The 22,550-nt window shown below is 40.2% G+C and overlaps 2 protein-coding genes and 1 non-coding gene across 10 annotated transcripts in view; 2 read left to right on the top strand and 1 right to left on the bottom strand.

Annotated features, from left to right (window-relative positions):
- The window catches only part of LOC120735672 (N-chimaerin), a 29,371-nt gene extending 18,393 nt beyond the window's left edge, over nucleotides 1-10,978 (bottom strand). The window contains exons 1-5 of one of the 3 annotated variants that reach the window (XM_040035334.1): nucleotides 10,857-10,978; nucleotides 10,422-10,519; nucleotides 5,231-5,269; nucleotides 5,055-5,110; nucleotides 42-73 (exon numbers count right to left, since the gene is read on the bottom strand). In XM_040035334.1, the coding sequence (XP_039891268.1) occupies nucleotides 42-73; nucleotides 5,055-5,110; nucleotides 5,231-5,269; nucleotides 10,422-10,440 (146 nt within the window). In that variant the 5' untranslated portion in view covers nucleotides 10,441-10,519; nucleotides 10,857-10,978. The other 2 variants (XM_040035420.1, XM_040035245.1) reach the window with 2 other exon arrangements.
- A 231-nt stretch (nucleotides 10,979-11,209) lies between these two features.
- On the top strand, nucleotides 11,210-11,283 carry trnai-aau. The gene has a single exon. It is a non-coding gene; the product is annotated as a tRNA-Ile (tRNA).
- A 523-nt stretch (nucleotides 11,284-11,806) lies between these two features.
- Nucleotides 11,807-22,550, top strand: part of LOC120734676 (FERM, ARHGEF and pleckstrin domain-containing protein 1-like) — a 67,427-nt gene continuing 56,683 nt past the window's right edge. For 2 of the 6 annotated variants that reach the window (XM_040033868.1, XM_040033794.1), the window contains exons 1-2: nucleotides 11,813-12,068; nucleotides 21,523-21,750. In XM_040033868.1, the coding sequence (XP_039889802.1) occupies nucleotides 21,577-21,750 (174 nt within the window). In that variant the 5' untranslated portion in view covers nucleotides 11,813-12,068; nucleotides 21,523-21,576. Of the gene's footprint in view, nucleotides 12,069-18,551; nucleotides 18,556-20,748; nucleotides 20,752-21,522; nucleotides 21,751-22,550 lie in introns of all 6 variants that reach the window. The other 4 variants (XM_040033667.1, XM_040033717.1, XM_040034041.1 and 1 more) reach the window with 4 other exon arrangements.

Below are 22,550 nucleotides of genomic sequence, written 5' to 3'. Positions count from 1 at the left end.
GTGCTTAACACAATCTACTACTACAGAGAAAGCCAACTTACTCTCTGCCATAGTATTTAGGTCGGTTTTCCACCTGTAGGGGAGAGAAATGGTGATTGTTAAATAAACAAAAAATTAAAATAATCTCACAATACAGTGTGTAAAATGCTTTAACACTACACAAGTTGTGTGCTCTTGCTCAAAGAGCATGTAACATTTTCAGCATTTGAATGTAAGCCTCACTTAACACTCAGCGTGTGTGTGTATGAGTGAGAGTTTGTGAGTGTGTGGGCATCAAGAAAATTGCATGAGTCAGATAAAAAGCAGAGCATCGTGTTATTCTCAGCAAAACTGCTGTTGAGCCAATAAATCAGCAAGGGCCTAACAAACAATGGTAAATAATAAGTTAAATGATCTGTGTGTGTGGGGGGGGGGGGGGGGACTCAAACACCATAAGATGTAGATAAGGAGCAATCAGGGAATGGAAATCGAGCTCCTGTACATGGAGTCATGATGGAAACAAGCTTTTATTTTTAGAAGAAATTGAAGGACAAACTAAATGCCTACTGACTCTAATGCAAAAGTGGTCAAGCTGGTAAAATCCCGAAGGGGGGGCAGAATTAGTCTAGCTGTTGAGGAGAGAGGAGACATGCGATCTCTGCTGTCTGCCATGCACGTGCACCTCTGGACAGCGTCCAGATCTGCTCTGAGGCCTGTCAGTAAACCATGTATGCAATGGACATACTGTTGAGTGCAAGCTTGGGGGGAAAAGAAGCAAAAAGAAGCTTATCTTCAGTCTTTTCAAAGTTTTTGAATGAAATGATGAAATAAAAGGGCACAGAGGGAAATGGAAAGATTTTTTTCACAATGTCTCAGACAGAGCGTGGAAGCAAACACATGAAATTAAAAAAATAGTGGATCTGAATATATGTCGGTACCAGCATTTACAGAGGCCAATGAAAAAAGCTAAATAAAGATACTGCATGTTTGCTCACCAGAGGGCACTCTACAACTTACCGACATGTTTGGAACACCACAAACACAAAAACTAGCTGATCTGAACAGAGTCGGGCAAAAATAAATAAAAAATAAATAACAAATGTTAGGGAAATATGTTGTGTGTGCCTGAAAGGAAACTTTAAAAAAAATTCAGCCAAAATATCAGACTTTTCACTAAATATTGGTGTCGGTGTCAGTATCAGTCTTTATTGGTCGGCTCTACTGAGCTGGGCTAAGACTCACCTCTGTTAAAACTCTTCATGCAAATCTAACCAGAACATTTTGAGTATTTCTGCTAATAGGCAAACTGAACCAAGGTAGTAATGATGTCACTAAATGCAGCTAAAGGTATGTATTTGCAAGTTGTATGTAGTCCACTCTGTGAGCCAAAGGTTCAGACTTTGCTATACACTTTTCTACTCTTGGATATCTGTGTGGTATCACTAAAAAGGGGATGGGACTAATATGGTCAGCACAGGCACACATATTTGCCTGTGAGCACAGAAGTAACACCCACCAACCTTCTGTTTAAAAGGTGCAACCAATCAGAACAAAGCTGGCCAAAAGGGAGAAGGAAGGGTCTTAAAACGGCTCATTTCTGAAAAATGTGAATTGAAGGTCACCAAGGCCCAATTTAAGATTCCAACAATAAAAATATGGAGATGGAATTGGATGCTTGCTGCCAGTCTGCTTGGTTCAAATAGGTCAGTGGTGACTACCAAACCAAGGCCAGGGCATCAGACACAACAGCTGCTCATTTTGCATACACACACACGCACGCACGCACGCACGCACGCACGCACGCACGCACACGCGCGGACACACACACACACACACACACACACACACACAGCCTACTATCCTCCCATCATACCCTAAGATGACTGTCTTTACACACAAAAACCAGATGTACAACCCCCCCATCCATCTTTATTAATCCCCCTTGGATTTCTCCAACCCATGCTGAGCAGATGTGCTGCTGCGTGGCATTTAGTGGACATCAGCATCATGCCAAACCACCTGCGTGCCCTGGGCTAGGACAAAACCTCTTCTCAATAAACTACTCCACCACTAACTAAGACATAAACACACTTCAGTTTGCTGTAATAATTAAATAAAGCTGTTACAAGTGAATTCGTTTGTGGGAATAACTGGATATTTCCTTACTACTTTAACAAGTGAAGCACCAAGCCTGCATTTTCAGAGGATGAGGATCAGCTGGAACACGACGCTAAGAGGTTTTTTTCATGTCCTTTGTGTAGCTCTGGATTACTGTAGCGTGTGACCTTTAGCACAACATAATTTCTGATCTCTCCCATCTATCCTGTTATGCCTGTTCCTCTGCTAACGAAGCAGAACAGCTTTGAGTACAGCAGGGACAGAGTGTGAAAAATCCTGTTAGATTGCCTTAATAATACCAAAGCTAAACATAATAAGAGCATGATATAGTGCCGGCTAACATCTTTAGATTAAAGACAGCTTGACAAATGTCGCCCCTGAAAAAAACTGAGAGGTGAAGTGCGGCAGAAAAAACAATCAGCCTTGGTACAAGCCGAGTCAGCAGTCTCTTTGAGGAGACAAACATGCTTACTCCAGACTTGATCTACACCAATAAGGTTTCTGTTGTTGGTTATTATCACACTCAACTGTCATTAAAACCAAGAACAGAAACTATGCTGATGCTAGAGATTCAGGGTAAAGGGGTCTCAAACTTACAGCTGAAGTCCTTTGCACGATTTCAGTAGATTTCACTTGAAAAATCCATGATGACACATGCCCATACTCTCTAAAACTTTTAACAGAACAGCGGATTCTTACCAAAGCATGGAAAGAAGCAGTTTTCTGAAGTAAGAGCAAGTACAACAAGTACACATGTAGACTTCATCACCTGCTTCACATGCTATATACATGCAGAACCACAAGATGTCACGCTGGAGCTCAGCTGCTTCCAGTGGACTGCAGCCCAGCTATTTGCTAAATTCCCCCCAGGTGTCCTAAGAGCCAAAGCCTGGCCCCATAATTAAGCCCATGTGGTATGTCATTTATCGGAAGCCTGTTTCAGTTAAGTGCTATCGCATCAGCTGCACGAAGAACACCAATACAACTAGAGCAACCTATATCCAACACTCACATTGTAGCATACACTGAACTTGACTAGATTTGTTGTGATAGCAGGTCAGAGGGCAAGCATGAAATGAAGTATGAGGCATGGACTGTAACTTTACCTGTCTACTGTCGTGGCACTGTTCAGCTTGCAGCAGGTCACTATTGCAAAACAATGATTACAGCAACCAGCTGCAGACCAGCATATTGGGGTCGGAGACCGTACGACTATGTGACAAAAGACTCAGGAGGCGCAGATAAACAATCATCAAGGAGCTCCACAAAAGCGAATCGGTCAAAGCGCTAGCAGAAAAATACAAGACAGGAAGGGATATGGATAGCACAAAGTACTGGGCTTTAATATACATGGATGGCCTGCCCAAGTAAAGTCTATGTGTAGGAAACACTGTCCCAACATCACGATATGGGTCTGTCCGCGCTCTGTTTCACCATGTTTGTGTATCTACTAGAGATGGCACGATACCACTTTTTTTTTTATGTCCAATACCGATACCGATATCATAAATTTGGATATCTGCCGATACCGATATGAATCCGATATAGTGTATTTTTTAATCAATAAAACAGTTTTTTTTAAATATCTTGCTGCTTTTTGTATAAGTTCATACTCAAGTTAAAAAACACCCAAAAAAAAGCAAAACACTAAAGCTATTCTGTTATACCTGTATGCAAAAAACACACTGCACCCAAAATATTTCATAGTTCAGCAATACTGATTAATCTAATAAACTTAAACCTACTCCATCCTCCCTATTCTGGTATTTTAAAGAGTACTTAGCAGAAATATTAAGCAACCTAACTAACAACAGCTTATCAAGCTTAAACGTGCTGCTGTTGTTCAGCCGCTGGTTTCCTCTTTCTGGTACAAAGTGAGCAATAAACAAACAAGAGAGACGGACTCGCGACAGAAAAGCCGATCAGCTGATCATTGATCAGTTTCATGATTGAAGTAGAAGCAGCAGAGGGAGAGATAGAGAAGCAGTCGCTCCATATATCGGTTGTTAAGCTTAACGCAGGAATGCTTTACAAACATTCAGAGATGAACTTACACACTTGCTTTACTTCTCTCTGGGATAACTTCCTCGGAGATGAAATGCTGGTTTGGTAGCGAGGCTACAAATACACACAGCCGCTCTATCACGTGACCCGTACTGCTGCTACGTGCTACGGTTATGAGCCGAGTTACGCCATGTCGCAAGTTTTGTGAGGTGCTTTTTTTGATATTTAATGGATCGGATTACATTTTTTAAAATTTTTCTCCGATATCCGATCCAGTAATTTACGTCAGTGTCGGACCAATACGTAATATCGGATTGGTCCATCTCTAGTATCTACTCTGTGGCACTTAGAATATATGCACAGATATGCAGAAACAGACACACAAACGCAGAAAAGAATAAAGTTTTTTTCTTTTTTCTTTTGGTGAACTGGCTGAACGTTTAGTTTAGAATTTAGTTAGTGCTCCTACCTGACTCATTTTTGTGTTCTTTATAAACTTTGGGGGCGACCAACATGCTAACATGGACACAATGCTGGACCACTTACCAAAACAAGCATAGGGAATGGATTTTATCAAATAGTTTTCTGCTGCTAACATTCAAAATCTCACTTGCAGAAACCTTAACTTTTAAAGAAGCAAAGGTTTATCCAGATAAAGGGATTGAGAAACATCACCACAAAATACTGCAAGTGAAAAATGCAATAAAATTGAAAACTATGCTCCAAGTGTGACTGTCTTGTTGAGCTGACCGTAGAAAACATGTTAGAGAAGAAAAACTACTTTTGCATTTGAAGACGAGTTCAATGAGGATAAGAATTTGAGCAAAGCCTTGTGTGTATCTAGCAGATCTATTGATGTTTTTTCACTGCAACATCACATAGATAAAAAGCGGATTTCAAAATATGAGACGTGCTAGAATGTGCTGGTTGATAATAAGGACATGTGCTCTCACCTCAGAGGTGCAGGTGACTCTGCGTGGGTGAGGTGCCTCCTGCTGGAGCTGATACACTGTGACGGGAAAGAGGCCATGTTATAAAATCATCAAACAATCATTGAAAACAAAGAAGACAAAATATTTAGGTATGTTTGAAAAACAAACAAACAAACAAAAGGTATATTGATACTTACAGTAGGATTTCCACACTGGTGGCCTGTATTCATCATGATCTGAGGACACAGAAAGCTCTCATTTAATTCCTTTGATGCAGCACCCCCATGTGGCGAAAACATGACAGTGACGCAACAGCTCTGTGTCTAAATTTTAATTTTAATTCATTAAACATACAACTGCATCAGAATGCGGATGTATTGATCAATTCATTATCTCTTTGACATTAGACCAGCGTAAAGAAAGGGGAAGCTTGATGTACAGACAAAAATCAAATGTTTTACAATCACATCAGGGAAGAGCATTACGATTTTAGGGCACTCACATGAATTTCACAGCTAAGCCTTGAAATTGCTGAAGCAAACAAGCCAAACAAACACAGAAATCTACGCTCCAACACTGACAGCATGACTGCTTTATTTTCTAGTCTGTATGCAATTACCTTGGGACATCAGATTGATGGATTAAGTTTTTCCACAGCAGAAACCACACAGAGCATAATTGGCGACTAAGTGGCTTAATGAATAAATCTACTCCGTGGAGCATAAAATGCTGTGAAAGATTCATTTATACCGTGGTTGCTTTTAAATGAGCTGTGCAGTGTTTATCTTTGTTACCCTCACACTAGCTTTTACTGTCAGCTCCCCTCCCTTCCTCAGGCCGTGTGAAATTAATTGTAGATGGATATCAACATCATGGCAGCGTTCCCCTGTAGTTTTATTCGGTTGTAACAGACCATAAACAACACTGACAGTAGTATTAGCGAATGTGATTAAAACTAGAGATGGACCAATCCGATATTACGTATCGGTCCGATACTGACGTAAATTACTGGATCAGATATCGGAGGGAAATATAAAATGTAATCCGATCCATTAAATATCAAAAAAGCACCTCAAAAGACTTGCTACACGGCGTAACTTGGCTCATAACCGTAGCACGTAGGAGCAGTATGCATCACGTGATAGAGCCGCTGTGTGTATTTGTAGCCTCGCTACCAAACCAGCATTTCATCTCTGAGGAAGTTATCCCAGAGAGAAGTAAAGCAAGTGTGTAAGTTCATCTCTGAATGTTTGTAATGCGTTCCAGAGTTAAGCTTAACAACCGATATATGGAGCGACTGCCTCTTCTCTCTCCCTCCCTCTCCTGCTGCTACTTCAATCATGAAACTGATCAATGATCAGCTGATCGGCTTTTCTGTCGCAAGTCCGTGTCTCTTGTTTGCTTTTGGCCCACTTTGCACCAGAAAGAGGAAACCAGCGGCTGAATAACAGCAGCACGTTTAAGCTTGATAAGCTGTTGTTAGAGTTTATTTAATATTACTTTCTACACCAGGATCTTTTTCTATGTAGCTGATGGCTGGTAACTCTGCAGGGGCGGATCTAGCAAAGTTTAGCCAGGGGGGCCGATAGGGCATTAACAGGGAAAAGGGGGCACAAAGACATACTTTTCTTTCTTATTCTCACTTAAAATGTCTAGCTTTTAATAAATAATTATCTGAATCTTACACCCAAAGTTTTAATCTGATGTAAAATGTGTAGAAGTCCATTACTGTATATAGTAACTATTAAGTCTAATATACCCTAGTAAGCTATAGTACTTTTTCCTTTGGGAAGGTACCATCTGTGCAGTCTGCAATTTTGTTGAAGAAAGGTGTTGAATCTATTTGATTATTCTTGAAAAATAACTGATTTCTGTGTATTTTTTTTCCACACTGCATCAAATTATAGTTAATTACGTCAATTAAGCATCATGAGGTGGAGGGTGGGTGGTTCCCTATTTTTTTTTTTTGCTGGGAGTTTTAGAATCCTATTAGTTAGGTTGCTTACTCTTTAAAATACCAGAATAGGGAGGATGGAGTAGGTTTAAGTTTATTAGATTGATCAGTATTGCTGAACTATGAAATGTTTTGGGTGCAGTGTATTTTTTACATACAGGTATAACAGAATAGCTTTAGTGTTTGTTTGTTTTTTTTAACTTGAGTATGAACTTATACAAAAAGCAAGATATAAAAAAAAAAAAAAAAACAGTTTTATTGATTAAAAAACACTATATCAGATTCATATCGGTATCGGCCGATATCCAAATTTATGATATCGGTATCGGACATAAAAAAGTGGTATCGTGCCATCTCTAATTAAAACCGAAACACTTTTGGCCCCAGGCGCTGGTGTGAAGTCTGGGTGAACTCTTGCGGGGCTGCTGAGCACTTCTACTCAAAGACACCCATTGTGGCGCCTGTAAAATCCCAAGGTACACATTTAAATTCTGCACTTTACATCTATTGCGTGTGTTGTTACTGCAATGACTTCAATTCCCAACAGAAATGAGATTTAACACTTCCACTTGTACTGGGACAAAGTGAGTCTTGTTACATAAGCATGACAAAGGCATCATCGGTCACTACGACATGCTGTTTACTTTATCCTTTATGTGCCGTAAAGAGGATTCAGTCACGTAGTTGCAATGAATGATGTCTTGCTTCTTTGTACTTCATTATACTGCAGTTTCTATTCGCTTTGTTTATATCTTATTCTGCTCTGAGTTTGGCATTTTGTGTATATTCACAGCACTGAGCAAAAGTTTTGAGTTACTCCTCATCTTTTCATCTGGTTCTCCAGGATTTCTGAAGCTTTTTCAAAGTTTTCCTTTGGACACTGGCTGCTTCTTCACTCTTTTTTAGTCCCGTCCTTGTGTCTCACTTGAGTTAGCATATAAAAACATCCTTGCATACACCAAGGCGAAAAGATGCAGGAAGAAGAAAATCTTACGAACCTACACTTTCTACAAATAAATATTTTATAAGGTTATTTACAGTAGCAGAATGCCTATATGCATACATGTAAATGTACCTATACATTTACACATAACCACAAAAATATACAGACAACTCCAAAGCAAGACAAACAAAATAAGCATAGCAATTTTGAACTGAGTTACTGGCCATTGTATACAAATCATTAAAGATATAGCTTATCTGACTCATGCTGTGAAAAGTGAGATGTGATTTATAAAGTGTCATGTTCACAGTGCTATGTAAAGCTTGTTTTTGATGATTCCATAGTTAGTAATGCTTAAATTAGCTAGCTTTGTTTCAAAGCACTCTGAGAAAAGTAGTTTTCTCGTTTGCTCAGCAAAACTGTCTTATATCACATAACTTCTGCAGTATAGCAGGTAATATTCCACATATTGCTTTGAACAGTCAATTAGATTGTATGTACAAAAAGAGTGGAAATAAACATATCAAAAATATCGTTTGTGAAAATAATTAAGAAATCCTCCACTGAACATCTAACAAAAACTAAATTAAAATACTTAAAGTGGACCCCTATTTTGTGTCACATATATACAGTTACAGCTGCTACAGAGTTTCAAATTATGAGGTCAGTATGTGTACAGTAATCCCTGTGAGCCAAAGGCTCAGGGTTTGGACTGCTCTGAACACAGTGTTTGAGCTTTTCGGCTGATGTGTGATGTCAGTGAGAGGAGATACCTGCTGTTTTTGAACAACAGCCAATAAGCAGAAAGTTAGCTTAAAGTGGAGAGTTTTAGATAGCTGTTCAGGTCCTGTGTGAAGGCAAATCATAAGATAAATTAAGCTTATTTTAAACATTAGGCCATGCAAAGCTACTTTAGTAGAATCCAAGACCAAAAATTTGAAATTGGAAATCAGTACAAAAGGTCCTCTTTAACCCAGGCCTCAAAAATATATTTTTGTCAGCATCTGGCCAATTCAGAAATGTATTCCGTCTTCCATCTTCTTTGCATGGGTAAAACTAACAGTCTGCTTCCTGTCCTTGTGTACAGAGGCCACTCTACAAGCCTTATCTATTCAACACTTGTCGTCTCGGTATCCTGTCTTCAAAATAACTCCAAATCCTCCCCGGGCAATCGTCTCACCCTCCTTTTCTTGAGGTAACACAAGCTCAAAGATACACAAACTAACAAGAACCCAGACAAAACACACGGACTGTTCACACTCCCGGCATCTGCAACAACAAATGGGCACTTTTCCTCCTTCATAACACATGTAAGAAACACTTGGCCCTTTGCTACATTCAGAAAACAAGGGTTACAGTAAATTGCCTCGTATATTTACATTAAAAATCAAACTTTAAAATACAACGGGTTGCTAAAGATTAAACGCTTATGACCTCTTAACAAAGTCACATTTCAAATACGAGCTGTTAGCAGATTGTCTGATGTCCTGAAAGGAATGAAAAATAAAATAAAATAAAGTGAAACCACTGATGGCTATGATATTATATATCATATCATTAAAATACTATCAATATGTAGAGCTAATTGCAACACTGAGAGCTTGGCTGTTTATTACAGCTACCAGGGGCACATCAGCAATATAATATAATATAATATAATATATATGTATATAAAAACCACTGAACGATGACTTTTACTTTTGAAGGAAATTTTACTTATAATGGGAATACTTATCTAAACTGATTCAATTCAATTTTATTTATATAGCGCCAAATCACAACAACAGTCGCCTCAACGCTGATGCGTTGCTATTTTGCTGAGTAAAGGATCTGGATTAATAAACCATTGTTCTTACAGGTGCAGCAGGTGGCGACCCATTGCGCTTTTCTACTTGTGTCCTGTCCTTTTATTATATATTTTCTCCTATTTTCTGCCCCTTTCTTTTTTTTGCTGCCTGTCAGATTTGACATATTTATATTGCACATATTATGTGAGTCATAATAAAAATGAATAAAGAAAAAAAGAAGATGAGAAAGACGAACATGAGGAGCCTGTAGAGAATTTACAGAGCTTGTCTTGGAAAAGCAAAATATATTTGGCACAACAGTGCATTCAGATCATACTTTTGATTGCAAAAGCTGGTAGACAGTACATCTTGTTAAAAAAAACAACAACCCAAAAACCAAACCATAATTAAAAACAAAGTGTCCTGGAGTCCATAAGAGATGCTATAAAGAATTATAACTGCAAACTGAACCACTTATGGCTATAATGCAATACTAGTTTTCCTTATTTAAAGGATCTGGATTTTTCTTCATTAAATCAAGTCTACTATTTGAAACTTCTGTGAATACGACCACTGGCCTCTTTTCATTTTTAAACAACATGTTTAAACAACAGATTGGAAGTTAATCATAAACAAATTAACACACCATTCTTAAATCCATAAGACATTCCAGGGACAATCGTGTACTGTGAGATGCTGCTTACCAAAGACATTTAGGGCCATCTTGATTCTAAGATAATAATGATGATGATGATGAACAATTAGGCAGCAGATCCAAATTTCCACCCTCTCAGTTTAAATCCTGAAAGAGAAGAGGACACAAGCGGAACAAGGTGAGAGTGCAGCCGCAGCTGGAGGTGAGCTACCCGGGTCAGAGTAAAACCAGCTGAGTAATCAGCCACAATAACTGATAACCACGGTATATAAGAAAGCTAACGTTAGCGGATTCACTTTAGTTGGTAGGCTGTCCTGGAGGATAAGGCGGCGCTGGTGGACCCTTTTCTTTTAAAGTTACACTGTGATGAAAAAGCATTTGCTTCGTAGCAAAATAAAAGTGCAACAAACACGGCTCCCAACAATGTGAGAACACACGCTGGTTTTAGTAGCCCAAAGGTTAGCCAATAAGACGTGGTACTCACATCCCCATTCTACATTATAGTCGCCATCTTGCTGGGTCACGTGATCAGTCTCTCCCTCTCGCTTTCTCTCTCTCTGTCGCTCTCTCGCTCTCTCGTAACTATGGCAACAGACCTGGCTGATGCTGCTTCGTGGCAAAGAAAGACGTCGTCGATGTGGGGCTGAGGTTTTCTTTTCGCCTCGTAGAATTAGTATTTGCTTTTATTGGTTGTCGTGGAATGCGACAAGTGCAATGAAAAAGTGAAAGAGAGAACCAACCACAAGAATATGAGCTTGTTCAACCAATTTATACCGCTTTCGTGAGCAGTACATATGGTACACATATAAAAACAGTTGTTCTGCCGGAAAACCTCGTGGCCGGTTAGCTCAGTTGGTTAGAGCGTGGTGCTAATAACGCCAAGGTCGCGGGTTCGATCCCCGTACGGGCCATTTCGAGCTTTTTGTTGTTTTTTTTTTTGTTGTTTTTTTCCAAAAATCCCCTTTGATTTAATTATAACAAATCATTTTTTCAACCTAATAAAAAAAAGACAAGGAATGTAAACCATCGCTGTTAGGTGAAATGATAGAAAAAACTCAAAATATTCGACATTAAATTGTAAAAATTGTCAAATTAAAGTGAAAAATTTGTATGAAGTCTCCATTGTACTGTAGTCCTTACTAGTAGTTGTGTAATTTTGTAATTTCCCATTACCCATTGTGTAATTTTGGATTATCTTCAATATTGATACTAAATTCAAATGTTTTAATCTAAGCAACGTTTACTTTACTCCTATTATATTCTGATATAGTCTGTTTTCTGGGGCATTATACCTGAATAATTTGAATCTCTATTAAGTTAAATAGGCTGTAAAGTGCTCATTGTGAGAAACAAACCAATGGCCAACACCTTCCTCGGGCCGTGCGATGGCGCTGCTGAGCTGCCCAAGTTGCACTTTCTCTCCCTGACACCACCACCACCAGTGCCGGGGCGCACGGAGCGCTGGAGGCGGTGTGTGTTGCTCTTTATTGTTCCAGTAGAAAGCTCAGTGCGCGGCTTCCCACATTTGTCTGAATGGCTGCCGCGGACAAACCACGTCCCACCTGAGAGGGAGCGGTTCAGCTGCAAGCAAGAGGAGCACCGCGTTCAAAACTTACAGCGTGGATTTTACCATCTGCGGTGGACATAAAAAGCTCTCACGGACGCACATTCAGTGGATCCTGGAGGAAGAGGGGGGGTAAGGAAACCGTGCCATCCGGATTGTGAAGCGAGCTTAAACGCAGTGTTTCTGGTATTCCTCGCACAGTAGGTGCAGATTCAGACAGCTTTACTGCATTATGTAGACCAGTTTCTAGGAATAGGAGTCGTTGCTTTTTTAAAATGCAACAGTGCGTTAAACGCGATGAGTCCGATATCTTAAGTCTAAGCTCGCTTCGATTGCAGCCACCAGTCTGTTCGTTTTCCTAATCGGCTGAGCTTTAGGAGGTCCAGCAGAGCTTCTGTTACTGTAAGCTTAAAGATAGACGAGGATATGCTCCTCCGATTACTGCTACATAAAACTTCAAGATTATTATAGTTTTAACACTTTAATCTTGAATATTTTCCACTTTATTAGTAATTCCAGTATTTTGTATTAATAATGCCACACACACATGCACACACCAGCTCAGTCCCTGGACTGTGAGCAGGTTGCCTTGGCCTACTGACATCTTTGCCCTGGGCTAAAGGATTACTCTGCTAACCCACATTGTAGGGTTCTCTCTTTGCCAACTGTACTCTGTACTGTATGAGCACGTCTCTAAATGTGGCTCGTCGAAGTGTGTGTGTGTGTGCGCGTGCGCGCGCGCGTGCACCTAACAAAGCTGCTAGTTGATCTTTGGTGTTCTCAGAGACAACCCCCTTTCACAGTGTGCACCTTTTAGGTGTCACAATCAGCTGGCAAACAAATCCCCTCCCTTTATTGATCTCTGAGAGACACATACTCTTCTTGGACCCCCTCCATCTTTCAGCATGAGGTCACAGGGTCAGCATCCATGATCAACAATGGTTGGGTGCTCAGGTGGAAATGCTGCCTGTTTGGTTTTGCAATCAGTATGACATGGTATTGATTGCCACGTGGTGTTGATGTTGCACTCCATTTCTTACACACACACACACACACACACACACACACACACACACACAATACAATCTCTGCTGAGGGCAGTAGAGCAGCTTAATGGCTCAGCAGGTGGATGGTGTCACCTTGGTGGAGTCAAGCCCAGCCACTGATCTGTCAAGGAGCGCAGGTGTAGCGGGCTCGCTGTGTCATAGCCTTGATCTCACCCTCGCCAATGCTTGTCGGCCTGGGTGTCATTTTTCACTCGACTCATGTAGAATACACAGAGTGAAAATGTACACAACAAACGACACTGTCAGGTAATGGACCCCCTTTAGTGTTCATTGGCTGAGTGCATGTATTAGTTTTATTGTGTGAGTTTCGGGGGTGGGGTTAGGGGTGGGTGTAAATATATGGGACATAATCTGGAAGCAAGATCCACTTGCTTAGCTGTTTCCACACCTTCCCACCATATGTCGCTACTCAGGATGCCCTCACCAGAACACACAGGGATTTTTTTCTGCACAAAACAATGCTCAGCATGCACCTTCCGACTGACCTACTGACTGATAGTTGCGTGCATGTGTAGTCACCAAAAGATGGACATAGCAACATAACATCAGCCACTGTTTTTTAAGCCTTAAAAATGTTCCCAGTGCTAGTTATTTGGAGCTTTTTTGGAACTGAATTAACAGCTAGCTCTAAATAGCTCTGTTATCAAGATGCATCTGTAGAGTTTAAGGGCATGTCATACAGACACAATATCTGTTAAGCATCAGCTCTAACCAACACTGATGCGTAGACTTCATGAACTAGGGGTAACACACAAAAAGCCATGTCATTTGTCAAATATTTGTCATGATGGAGAAGTATTAGTGATCAGTGACTCCAGTTCAGTTTCTTGGGCACCTGTCACTCTCAACTCTAGTATCCTAGATGGATAACTTATTTTTTAACAGTATATTCCTTACAGTTTTTGTGAAAGATTTATGTTGCTTGTAATTCTGTAAATTCAACAATTTTAACATTGAAGTTGGAGGTTCTGATCCAAGAAAATCCTGATACAGTGGTATGAGAACAGCTAAGTAGGGAATAATTCAAACATATTTACCACTAGAGCCTAAGTCTCAAGTACTTGGAAAGAAGGCAAATAGAGTTCTTTTGGTATGTGAACATGTTTTCATGTTCACATACCAAAGTAAAGAAGCCTCTTGGAAGAAAGAGGCTTCTTTAGTTCTATAACAACCTATGGAGAGTCCCTGGTATATAACCCTTAGTTTTCACATCCAATGGTTCTTTTACTCTGATTCAAATCAGTTGATGAGTTTGTAAACTTGTAGCTTTTCCCTGTAATTTGACTTCTTTTTACACAGAGTAGAATCCAAGTTAACTAAAATGCATCACTACAAACCAGATGAGAATGTTATTGGCCATATGTGTCCGGAGAGGGGAGCAACAAAAGTAAATGCAGGAAAAGGGTCCTGTGTTGTTCTCCTATTAGAGAACATGTAGAATTTACATTTTCATTTGACTGCGAGTTGCTAGCCTATACATACCTTTCCACTTCTATAGTACCTTGCTACACCCCAGAATGCAAAGCATACGCGGCTATGGGAAATTTTTCTGTAGCTCAAACTTACAACGTATACCTGGTATTTGATTCTGATTGAGGTGTGATCACATTCACACCATAAATGAACCGCTTTGGAATGGGTTACAGTCTGAATTTGAATTTTGGAGACTTTAGCTATGTTCCAATAACCTTGGAAGTCAGATCTCTAGAATGACTTCACTTCCTAGCTAGTGTGTTCCAACAGGTAAAGTCAGAAATGCAAGAAAATCAGGATTTGTTTTGGTTTTTAGTAGGGGTGCAACGATATTCGTATCGATATTGAACCGTTCGATACAGTGCTTTCGGTTCGGTACGCATATGTATCGAACAATACAACATTTGTAATTTATTTTATCAATTTTCCTTCTGACGATGCTGTCTGTGTTGAGCGCTCAGTGAATCTGTGTTCGACTACTCCGCCTAGGCTGCACTGTCGAGCGCAGATCCACTGAGCGCTCAACACAGACAGCATAGTCAGAAGGAAGAGCGCAGGGCAAGCTAGCGAGACAGAAGTTAAGCTCTACTTGCAACATTCAGATCTGGCGTTTGGAATTATTTTGGTTTTCATGTGACGTATGACCGTGAAGGTAAGCGAGTCATGGACTAAAGTAAAACAGTATGTTGGATGTGCCATGCAATGCTCAATTACATTGGTGTGAACTAGTGTGTTAGCGCAGTTAGCTCGTTAACGTGTTTGCCGTGTAGCCCCATGCACGGAGCGATTGGCGGTAGCTCGTTAACGGAGATTTGCCGTGTTGTGGCGTTAAGGTCATTTCAACGAGATTAACCTGAAAGCACTAGTGGGAACACAACGAATATGACTGCACATTTACGCCGACATCATCCTAGTGCAAAGACAAAAACAACAAGCATGCTACTAACTTTAGCCGAGTCATTTAGACAGCTGTTAGCACATGATTCTCCTTATGCTGCTGAGAATATAGCCCAGAAGAAGCGGATAGTATAGCTTTTATTTTGGAAAGAGCCATTTCTCTGTAATAAACTCTCTTTTCCAAAGATGAGTGATTCCTCAATCAGATACAGGGCTTGCAATATCGCTAGCCCGACGTCCCGGAGCTAGCGATTTTTTCAGTCGGGCTACCAAAATCTATCTCTTCCCTGCCCGTCGGGCTATTGTAGGAAAAATATATGTCAATGCTTTTGCATTCTTTCAGAAATGTAGCTGGGTAATTATGTCATTGGCATCGGTGAGCCACTGTCAATATGTGACATATTGAAGTCGCGTTTGAATTTGCGCTTGTTTTTTTGCTTTCACTTTGCAATCGTGCGAACTGTGTATAGAGAGCGACAGCACTGATCTGTGAGTGATGATAATTTGTGCACCAATTCCTCTGACATCGTCTTATTAATCGTTAGCTTACTATGCAAACATGACAAGTGAAATCTCCCGCAGCAAGCTTAAACATGTGAGAGGTTGATCGCGCAGAGAATCGCTGAGCTTATGTGAGTGAGCGTGTAAAAGCATTTCAGTTCTGCTGAGCCAAATAAGACAGGTCAGGGTGAAGAAGTGACAGCCAAAGAAAAGCTTACCACAAAACGGAGAAGTTATGACAAATCAGACTATAAGGCAAAAAGAAAGTGCAGCTTTATGGTTTCATGGACAAAAGAATTTCTGTGGCTGCAATATGATGAGCTAAATAACCAGGGCTGCACATAAGTGGTCCACAGGTGCGCATTCGCTGTCAAAATAAAAAACATGCACAAGGGTTAGGGTTAAATTTAAAAACTGTACTTTTGAGTTAAAATATATATTTATAATTTTAATAAATGACAAATTAAAAAGGCATGAACATTTTATTTTGTATCGAAAAAATATCGAACCGTGACACCAAAGTATCGAACCGAACCGAACCGTGAATTTTGTGTATCGTTGCACCCCTAGTTTTTAGCATTGTAGAGCCATTCATGTATGACTAGCTATACAGCATATTTGTTTGTCGGAACTTAAAAACACGCCTGTGGCACACGCATGGATAGAGCCTAGTCAGTGCTCTGCATATGGCTTGTTTAGCGAGTCATGAATATACAACGGTGGCAGTCCAGATTAAAAATTTTACAGTTTTACTGCTTGTACATTAACTGCTGCCATCTTGTATTGTTCATTCTTGATTGTTGGGGTTGCTTTGACTTTCTGAGTAGGAAATTCAAGTTAAGGGGGCATTCCAGATTAAACTGGGAACTCAGAAATTTTGATTTCTGACTTGATCTGGAACTCAGCATTAGTCCCACCCTACCATCATGTCTGCTATTCTGGTCATATGATTCAAGGTTTGAGTGGGGCTAAATCACCTGTGAAAGGGATCCCAGGACTGCACTGTAGCACGCTGATTGCTGGTGAGCTACCACAGAGGTGGTCAAAGTCAAAGTCCTTCTATGAGCAAGTCTGGTATCATGGGCATCTTAGTAATGCCTCTGGGCCATTATTTTGGCGGTTACTTTGAAGCACTATCTAAATGAGCTTTCATTTAAGTTACCACAGGAAAACTACTTGTGTAGTTTTGATTGCTGACGTTATCCACCAAATAAGGTTTTATAAATCCTTTCTTATGGATCTTTGAGGGCCATATCGCTCTCTTGCTATCTCTGGTATTGGACATATGTGTTATGCCACTAGCAGGATATCTGTAATATCCTGATATAACTGTGATAGGAAAAAGTAACTGAGGCCAGAGATTATGTGCTAGTTAATCTTTTAAATTTGTGTGGGCAGTACTTCCATGAATATTTTCAGGTTTGGGACTGTTTGTCAAACAAAGACGTTTAAAGATTTCCACAGACATTTCAAGGAATGTGTAACACTTTTTCCCCCCGGCATGCATATTCTAATTTTTTATAAATTACATTATGATAAAATGATTGTGTTATGACTATGCTGATCCAACCTTATGAGGTGAGGCAAGTGGGTCCTTACTATTTGTAAATGTTTGTATTATTCAGAGTTTTTCTGAGAATATTACCCCAGCTCTACCGTGTTACTTTCTCTCTACAGTGGCCCTGACACAGTGCTGTTTAAATATGACTGCAAAGCTCCCTTCATTAGCCTAGCAGTGCACCTGTGTTAGTTTCATCTTGTGACCAGTGATCCTTTTTCACAGCACAGTTTCTGCTGCTCCTTTTGTCAATAATTTAGCTTTTTTTTTTTTTTAACCAGCACACTCATCAGTCTGTGTACAGACTTCCACTTCTTGCATCTCATTTGGCCTTGACATTTTAACCAAACTGCTGATTGCTAGACCTGTTTCACAGCCGACTGACTCTTCCCATTGTGCAAGCTTACACAGATTATGTAATGTCAGACTTCTCACTTCAAAAATGACAAAGCGTTATCTAATTTTTTAACAGATTAGGGTCAGAGTTGGTAATCCTTTGTATGAAAACGATCTGAATCAAATTGGTAACTTTTCTCCCTGTATGACATAAGGCTGTCTCTCATGCACTTGCAATCACATCCGATTCTCTTAGCTTGGCTTCCCTCTGGCAAACTCTTGGGAAACTTTCAGCTAGTTCAAAGCCTGGTTGAGAGGCCTAGGTCCCCCTGAGTTAAAGCCCTGCTGCTGGAAGCTCCCACAGTAGCTTCCTTTGTGCCTGCATGAGCAGCTTGCTCTGTATTCCTCTCTTGCACAACAAAACTCCATGTATAATTCTCCCAGGCTCTAAAGAGGAGATGATGAAATCCCAGCTTCCAAATTCCCTCTTTCTAGATTTAATTGGTGGTGAATTTGATTGTCAGTTTAACATGTAGTGTGTTATTATCAAGGTTCCGATTTCTTTTATGATGGTGAAGTCATTGAAATCAATCATGGAAGAATCTGTATTATTTTTATTTTAGTTCCCAGTAGATTCCTTATGTGAGCTTTTCTTTAAAAGACTGAAGACATGCAGACAACAAATCAGCTCTGCTGCCTGCAGAATATCAGCTGGGCAATTGATACGTCATTGTCAGTGAATTATTAGAGCTATAAAACTGGTTTTTGACTTGGGTAATACAGGGAGGTTTAAGTTTGTAGTTTCAAAATATGTAACATTGTTTTGTCAAGCAGGACAGTGGCATGTAAGTTTTACTATAGCTTAAAGGAAGGCGTTGGTCACTGTCTCAGTGCTTCCAGCCATTACAGCTACCAGTAAACAACTGCATGGCACTTTCATTTCATTACAGAAGTGGTTGACAGAAACAAAGGAGTGTTCCCACTGGTGTAATGAGTAACTTGAATGTCAGATCCCTTTTTATTGTCAGGTCACTTCCTTGGTACGTCTCCAGTTTCAGGTTTTGTGACTGAGGTGTAGAGAAGCAGTAACCTGTGTGTTCATGTGAAGGGATTACTAAGGATGGTGCTGTTTTTTTGTTTTTCTTTTCTATTGCAGTGTGGTGTTATTAGCCTGGTTATTTCTGTGGGGAAAAAATCACGTCAACTGTTCTGGGGTCAATTTTGAAATAAAGGTTTGATAAGGTGTGAATGATCATGAAAGAAATAAGACAGATGTCGAAGTTTCTTTATTTTGACCAACAGTTCAAAATGTTAAGATGTGGCAGCCAAAGTAGGAAGTGCCACTAACTGTAGTTCCTCTAGTGGCCACTTGCGGCCGTTTCCAAAAGTGGGTCAATCCCCATAGGGTCCCATGTTAAAATACCGGCTTTACAGAATACAGCAACTAATACAGCCTACTTATCCCTTTGTTACATCTGTGCGAAGTCTAAGTTTTCTTATAACTCAGCTGTTGAAGCTTAAAGTTTGGGGCCTTTCTGCTTTGACTGACAGGAACCATAATAGCCCTTTTCAAAGGACTAGTACTTATTCGAACTGCGTGTACTTGGTTTCAGTCGTTTTCCATTATGATTGAGTACACCCTAATGTGCATGGATGGGGTCATTATAGAACATGGCTGAAAGTCCATTTCAGTCAGTGTATGTGGCACAAACACAACACAACAATGTAGGACATCAATGTTATACCTGCTGCTCAGTGTATGGCTTTTTGTTGACTTGTTGACATCATATTTTTAGAGCATTTCAGATCGCTTGGAACCCCGGCCAAGTAGGTGCTAAAAACAGACCTGGTCCCAGGTACTACCACCTAATAGAAAACCCTAAAAGGCTAATCGAGCCCAACCAAGTACTTAATAGTGGAAAAGGGTTATAATACCATTACAGACAGCTGCAACAGGTGTTGTTAGACTAACTCGATTCACTTACCTGGACTTCTCAACCACATCTGTGATGCTGGTGCCTTTTTGTAACATTTTTATTGTGGTTTATTGCAAAAACTATGACTGTGCTTTTGTGAATAACATTCAAGGATTTTGTCTGCATACCTTGCTCGCCTAAATATTTTGACATCTGGCTCAAAAAATTCACTCAACCTGTACTTTATCCCCAAACTAGATACTCGTCACAGTGGCTTCACCACAGTGTCCTGTCCTCGTAAAACCACAAATTATACATCAGTTTGATTCTCCAGATTTGGGCAAAGGAAAGCTGTATTTTTCAGGCACATTTATAGGAGTCTTTGGAACAGGACAGCTCCCATCAAGCCTATGACACACTGTATTTGCTCTTGAATTATGGGCCCGGCATTGGAAGTGGTGAATGAAGCTCACATAGTTGGGGTGGATGTTTGCCATGGTGGAGTCTCCCTGCTAACTGCACCACCCAAATATTTACAACAAACTGTTTATCCGGATGCAGAGTTGTTGGTGAAAAGGAAACAACAGATTTGATTTGATTTTTTCCACTGCAGCTTAGTGGATGACTCATAGTTTACAGTCACACTACATCTGTTGTGTGATAATAATGATCAATTATGTTGACCTTGGACAAGAAGCTGTGTTTTCTAAATGATGTTTACTACTGGGTTAGAAGTGGACATTGATGTCATGATTTATTGACAAGAAATGCCTCTGTACACGATCTCTCTCTTTTTTTTAATATTTAATTTTTCTCCAGACACAAACTTCAAAGTCTGCTGAGCATTGCTGGAAACGCTGGATAATTGATCCTGTGTGTTAGTGTGTCAGGGCAGCGCAGCAGTGTGTTACCCTTGTCCTTTGCCCCCCACCCTGACTGTCTTCTAAAACATTCCTCAGCTGTGATATCACCAGCAGTCCTGAGGGGTTATTTACTGTCTGAGGTTGAGGTTTATCAAGTGTGGGATGGAGGTGGGGGTGTTGTGTAATTGAATGAAAGCAAAGGGGGTGGGGGGCACAGATTGAGTGTCTTTGTGCGTTCTCAGACCGTATCTCATCTGCCCTACTTGTGATGCTTTATTCAAGTCTGAACTGGCCTTAAACAGAGCTCTGTGAATAGCTCATAGGAAATCCCAACTTCATGCTCTGCAGCTGGGATACATGAGTGTCTAGCTAGGTGTGAGCAAGTCTGTCTGATTCTGTCTGAAATTTATGCTATGTATGCACTCATTTCATCACTATAGTCAATAAATAAATAAAGCTCATCACTAAAGAACTCAGATTAAATGTCTTTTGGTTTGTACATTGTGTAAGACCAATTTAAAGCAAAGATTGGATAAATATGGGAAGACATTTCACACATTTCTTGAAGTAATTAAACTTTGGAGTTTCTCTCCAAGCAAAGTGCCACAAAAGAACCTCTTACTCCCTTTCTTTTCTTTTCCTTTTTAAATAAGGTGCACAGGTCCTTTATTTTCATGTTTCAAGCCGTCCTTCACCTCCAGTTATTCAAGAGATCTCTCAGGTTTGCATTAATGCAGTTTGGCCTGTGTTTCTTAAAATGCTAATGACGTTTTTAGTCCTTCAGACACCCACAAAAGGGATTTAGAATTCCTATAAAAGCAGTATCAGGATGCCTTTTAAGGAAATTGTGCATGCAGATTTACTAACACACAGGATGTGATGCAACTGTACTGTTTATAGTGAGGGCCCAAAGCATACAAAGAGACAAACTCCAATCCCACATTTTCAGAAAATTCTCTTTTCTTTCTCCACTAGACGTGAACAGAGGTCCCTGCAGCTCGATAGCCTCTTACTGTAAGGTCTGTCATCATGGTCGAACCAGCCGACAGGTCGTCCACAGCCGGGCAGAGGCTGGGCGCTCCTGAAAGCTTTGGAGTGTCCACCCTAGAGCCAGGTCTGCGCCCTCCTGCCCAGCCTCCAGGACGCCAAGTCTCCATGAGGGTGCAGATGCTTGATGACACACAGGAAGTCTTCCAAATATCGGTGAGTAACATAATGTTGGATTATTGCAGGCATACTTTAGTGATCCAGAGGGATTTAAAATAAACATGTGGGAAGTGAAGAGTGGATGTGTGAGGTTTGCACACATCTTACTGTCCATGAAAATATCCACAGCAGTGGTTGTGATGGGAGTAAAACAGGTGTTCAGCTTGGTAGAACCTCCTTGTGTGTTGTTATTGCAAATAAGCAGTGCATGAGTTTAGTTTCTTTCCATTAACCCATCAAATTTCCATATTTGTTTTTTTTGTTGTTGTTTTGCTTTTTAAAATATTTACATGCTTTCATTTCATTTGGTAAATGGACTGGGACTTACACTTTTCACTACAAGCAACATTCACTCATGGATGGATGACTTGAGAGCAAGTCTGGGTTCAATATCAAGATGAGGGATACTTCAGTTGTATTGGCCCTGTTGGTTGGCGATCCACTGGCATTTCACTATTGCATTTCACGATAACTGTGTAACTGTCTGTGCTGCTCTGTTCTTGGTGGAGGATGTGCTTCCAAAGCGCCCCTTTAGTTTATTTATTATCTAAGAGCCTGTTATAAAACCATCGCTGCTCTTGGGTAGCACAAAAGCCTCAAAGAATAAACCTGTGCTTCTGTTCAGAATGTGCAAAATGACTTTCATAGTCTTTTTTTAGATTTTTGGCATCACGAAAAGGAAGCATTTGCAGAGTGACATTATTGCCTTCAATGTTCAGATAAGATATTGGTTTGTTTCCTTAAGCCTCTCTCCATTTTCTCTTCATCTAAGCATGTGTTTGTCATTTATTTATTAC

This window comes from Simochromis diagramma, unplaced genomic scaffold (assembly GCF_900408965.1).
Source record: "Simochromis diagramma unplaced genomic scaffold, fSimDia1.1 OVJJ01000411.1, whole genome shotgun sequence".
NCBI classification, from domain to species: Eukaryota; Metazoa; Chordata; class Actinopteri; order Cichliformes; family Cichlidae; genus Simochromis; species Simochromis diagramma.
The sequence above is the reverse complement of the archived record's forward strand: the minus strand, read 5'-3'. Positions and strand labels throughout refer to the sequence as shown.